The sequence below is a fragment of the Sinocyclocheilus grahami genome, unplaced genomic scaffold (genome assembly GCF_001515645.1).
Source record: "Sinocyclocheilus grahami isolate Dianchi unplaced genomic scaffold, SAMN03320097.WGS_v1.1 scaffold990.1, whole genome shotgun sequence".
Taxonomy (NCBI): domain Eukaryota; kingdom Metazoa; phylum Chordata; class Actinopteri; order Cypriniformes; family Cyprinidae; genus Sinocyclocheilus; species Sinocyclocheilus grahami.
Window position 1 is genome coordinate 298,225 of NW_015506169.1, and position 4,995 is coordinate 303,219.

General features: G+C 36.1%; 1 protein-coding gene across 1 annotated transcript in view; it reads right to left on the reverse strand.

Moving 5' to 3' along the window:
* LOC107565243 (retinoic acid receptor beta-like) overlaps positions 1-4,995 on the reverse strand; it is a 94,161-nt gene that overhangs the window by 22,847 nt on the left and 66,319 nt on the right. The window contains exon 5 of the mRNA XM_016250459.1: positions 1,319-1,495. Coding sequence (XP_016105945.1) covers positions 1,319-1,495 — 177 coding nt within the window. The remainder of the gene's footprint in view (positions 1-1,318; positions 1,496-4,995) is intronic.

Here is a 4,995-nt window from a genome sequence, read left to right on the forward strand (position 1 = left end):
CGTGTGGTGGCTCTTAAAATACTTTTTGCGCACGGATCTGCGCTCGTTTCTACGTTAGATTGATAAATGAGGCCCACTCTGTGCAAATGTACATATTTAACATAATATCTGCTATGAGCCACCTAAACTGTGCGCAAGCACTTTATTCTTTAAACTCTAACATTTCTTACATTCCTACTATTTTCACATTTCTACCTAATTGAACACTTCTGCCTTGTTATATTTATTGTGCTCGTCATGTTTATTGCTCGTTATATTTAATGTGCTCTTATATCTGATCCCTGTTGTCATGAACATGTGTGTATACTTGTTTTGTCAGTGTCTTTGCACCTTGGTCCGTCAGAAACGACATTTCGTTCTTCTGTATACTGTGTATGTGGAAGAGTGACAGTAAAGTTGAAGTTGAACTTGTCAGAAATAGAAGTCGTGTTTTTTTCATCTGAAACGTGCTGCGATTTATATTCCAAAGCCACTCATATAATGCAGAAACACTCGAGCAAGCAAAACACGCAACGCGTGCAGGTATTTGCGCTAGTGCAGAATGAGAGGGACAAGTAGTACAGCCTAGCACACTTCACACAGGCTGCTAGTGAGTGAACGTCAAAGATCCCACAACAGAAGTGTGCTCTCTCTCTCTCTCTCTCTCTCTCTCTCTGAACTACCGTTAAGTAACTTGTGTATTGTTTTACTTACTTGTTTTTGACGTATCCGACCGATATACAAACTTTCCAGTGATGTCTGTGAGAAAGGCATATTCACACGACAAGCTCGCGCATCTGCGCCGCCGCGCGCTCAATCCACTCAGCGTGCTTTGCTTAACAGCTCGCGCACATCAGCTATACAGACATTAATACTGAATGTTTAAAATTATACTCATTGCATACATATACTTCGTAGACATCCTTAATCTCTAATAACTCCATTCTGCTGTCTGTTGTCTGTTTCTTTGTCTGAATATGGCACTTATCACATGCTGTGTGGTATCGGCGTTTGGTATCGGGGCATTTTAGAGGAGCTCAGTATCGGCCGATACTGGGTGCATCCCTACTTTTTTTTATTGCTTTTAATTTAATTTAATTTATTTATTTTTATGAAACAGCTTGTATAATATTCAGTTATAAATAATACACTTAAAATGTAAATATAGTATTTAATATTTATTATATTTAAAATAAACAGTCAAGTTCTGTTTTATGCTGTTTTGAGTTGTGTATAAAACTGTATGGTTGCATGATAGTCATGATAGTTGAGCACACACACACACTTGCATGATAGTCATGATAGTTGAGCACACACACACACACACACTTGCACATACCAATATGTCGAGGCAGGCGGCTTTGAGCAGTGTGATCTGATCGGCGATAGTGAGTCCAGTGAAACCAGGAACTCGTTTGGCAAACTCCACGATTTTAATAATGCACTTAGTGGCCAGTTCACTGAACTTGTCCCAGAGACCCAGATCCAGACGCACGCGGTGATCCGCACAGGAGTTCTGCAGACAACACACACAGCAATAGAGTTAAAACTAAATCTTCTGTCTAAACATGCATCACTTCAAAACATACATGTTTATGGGTTGTGATTGTCAGTGTCTTTGGCTAAGACCTAAAATACTCAAAAAATACTCTACTCTAACAAATACTCAATACTCTAACATGAGTAACAGAATGAGTGAGGCACGACTGACTCCGAGGAGCGATTGCTTTGAGAGCAGCTGATGCTAATGTGTTTGTTTTCCAAGAGTTTACATTAAACAGCCCATCTGTTTCAGATCAGCAGTCTCACTCCTCCAGACCTCCCATGTTCACACAGCAGTAACATCAACAGAAAGAGAGAAGAGGAATAATGCTCTTGTATTCTATATGAGCACTTAAACACTTATTGCTTTATAGTAGAGGAAAAAAAAGCATTTCATTAAATAACAATAACGAGAATTGTGGTGAGAAATTTCCCATGCCGCAATATATATATTAGTTAGTTTAAATATTTAGTTTCAACCCTCATATATCAAAATGTTTTGCAAAATGTATTTCAGGGGCAATAAAATACATTTCCAATCTTATAGTAGCCTACATTTAGAGTAAATGCAAATGTGGAAGGAATTTTATTCAAATGTGATATATTTTCATGCATGTTACAGATAACAAATAAAGTTTTTCTTCAAATGTGACATACGTGAATATATTTTCTTGGATTGAAATACATAGCACAAAATTTATTTTTCAATTTAAAAAAATTATATTTTCAAAAATATGAATGAATGAGGTATTTATATAGCGCTTTCATTGTGTATTGCTATACACCCAAAGCGCTTTATAATCGTATGAGGGGAAATTCAAAAATATACAAAAAAATGGCCAAAAAAGATATTGGTAGAACAAATATATTTTGAAGTATATTTTAAATATATTTAAAATAATATATATAATGTATATATATTTTTACATTACATATTAGTATATTTATATTATATTATAATATTTAGTATAGTATAATAAATATTAAATATATATGTTTTTTGCCATATGGGGTGCTTCATTGTCTTCACTGGCTTTTTTTCTTTTGATTTTGGCATTAACTATTTTTGTGAGATTCAACCTAACATATAATCAGCATGCTGACCATGTGTCATATTAAACTGCACATAAACTAACATTCTAAATACATTTGAAAAATCACATGATGTTTAAAAGTATCGCTTTCTGTCAATTCTGAGATATCCCAAAAAGAAATAGCCAGGATCATTCCCGCTGGCCCCGGGTTCGATTCTGTCACTAGCCTTATTCATCAAAGAGAATGGTTTCCTGTGCTCTGGACTGAAAGCCGCAGGCTGTGAGATGCTCTGCGTGGATCTATTGTCTCGGGCTCAGATCAGTAAATATGATCTCTGCTTCAGAGAGAAGCATATCACAGCTGCCATTAAATCACTCTAAGAGAGTGGCGGCACATTTCGCTGAAAGACCTCACCAATGACTGGCAAACTAACCGCAGAAAGACAAGTGGCCAGACTTTGATATTAAACCTACTTGTCTTCTTCCTCCCCGGGGCAAAGACGACACTGTTTGATTTCCCTTCCAATCTCAGTCAATTACCACATGGTCATAATTCAATAGAGCCAAACAAGGAAGTGGCCAGGGAATTCTAATTTCATTTAGCTACATTTATCCTAACAAATTAGACAACTTGCGCCATTAGAAAATAAGCTGCCGATGTTAGAACGAGCGCAGTGGCATCGATCACACAAACAGTGCTAACAATGATGTAAAAGAGCACATGCTGCCTATGCAGCTAATATCCAGTCATCTCAAAGCCACCTCCTTCAACCGAAGGCCACATATCAGCACTGTTTCATTTGATCTTTAAAGCTGGCAGGGTCATTTCTCATAACCATCACTGTCAATAAAGCATTATTCATTGTAGGACGGAAGCACAGCTATCTCTCTCACCCGCCTGTGAACTCCTCAATCACTGAAGGACGAGATTTGAATATTTTACGGCATAATTGGAGCTTTAACCTAATCTGAGAGAGCGCGGCTTCTTTTCTGTTGCTTAATAAAAGCATGTCGGGAACCAATCGTGTGTAATAATTAGGAACTTCTCTCAGGCTGAGAGCGAGGATAATTAGCCCTGATCCAGATTAAAGCCGTGTTTAAACACTCCTCGCTGCTGTTCAGGCAAACATCACTGCTAAGCGTGGCATATCTGTGCTTGTTATGGGAGTAAGGGAGACAAGGAAAGATATAAACATCTTTAGCTTTTATCAGTACAACGTGACAGAAAATCATGCCAGCAGAAATGACTTCCTAAGCTAACATACACAGGGTTTGACATTAACTTTTTTTTCATACAATTTTGTTGCTGGGAAATTATATATTTTTTATGATTAAATTTTCTGCATACTATCATTTACTAAAATTGATTAACAGTTTTTTTTGTCTGTATAAATGGCAGTTTTATTCCTTATTAAATGTGTCATCTTTCATATCAAATTCTTACATTTTATTAATAATTTCAGTTATTATATTTAGACACATTAGGTTAATGGCATTTAGATACATTTACTGTACACAGACAGTTTAATGATGCTGAAATGCATTAACAATGCAAAGTTACATCTGCATAAATGTTATGAGCCTAAGTCATTTTTTTAATATACAAATATGAAATGTTAGAAAAAAATGCAATGATAGGCTACTTTTACATTTGAAAAGAAACCGCCAGTAGGTGGCAGCACGTGTCTGTCTTAACGAGTGAGTCATTGAGTCATTTGATTTGTTCAGATGACTGATTCTTTCAAGAATGTCTTTATAATTGGGTTTATTGAATCATTGACAATTCATTCAAAAATGCTGAATCTTTTAGTAAGGAAAGGTGTGTTGTGAGATGCTCTGGGCCATACATAAGGGTACAGTGCAAGGAGAAACTATGAACGCCTTCAGGAGTTTATCATTCCCCTTTTCTCTGTCTGGTTTATTTATTGATTCTGTATTATTTTCTTTTTTGTCATAGCTGTGCTGTTATCTTTGTTTGGAACTGTTTTTGTTAACCAAATCGAGCAAAAACAGTCAACAATTGTCAACATTGTGTCTAAAATGTAGGTCACTTAATATTAAAAACCCTTTCAAAACCCTAAAAATCACTTTTGACAGAAAAATTTTACATTTTGAAATTTAAAAAATCGTAGCTTCATTGGAATGGTATGAAACTTGGTGACTTTTATGGCACTTGGTATGTGAACACACAAAAAATTGAGGGCATGATTCGAAAAAGCTAAGTGCTCATAAAAAAATAGTCACACTCATGATCTTCGGTCAAAAATGACCAACCATAGGAAATGAATGGAAAATGGCAAAACAATTGAAAATACAGAATATTTTTGTGTACAATCTACAAATCCCCCACGATGCAGAAAAAAATGAAGGGGTGAAACTCTAAAACATCTAGAGTGCAAAATCAACACACCAACACACACACACACACACACACACACAC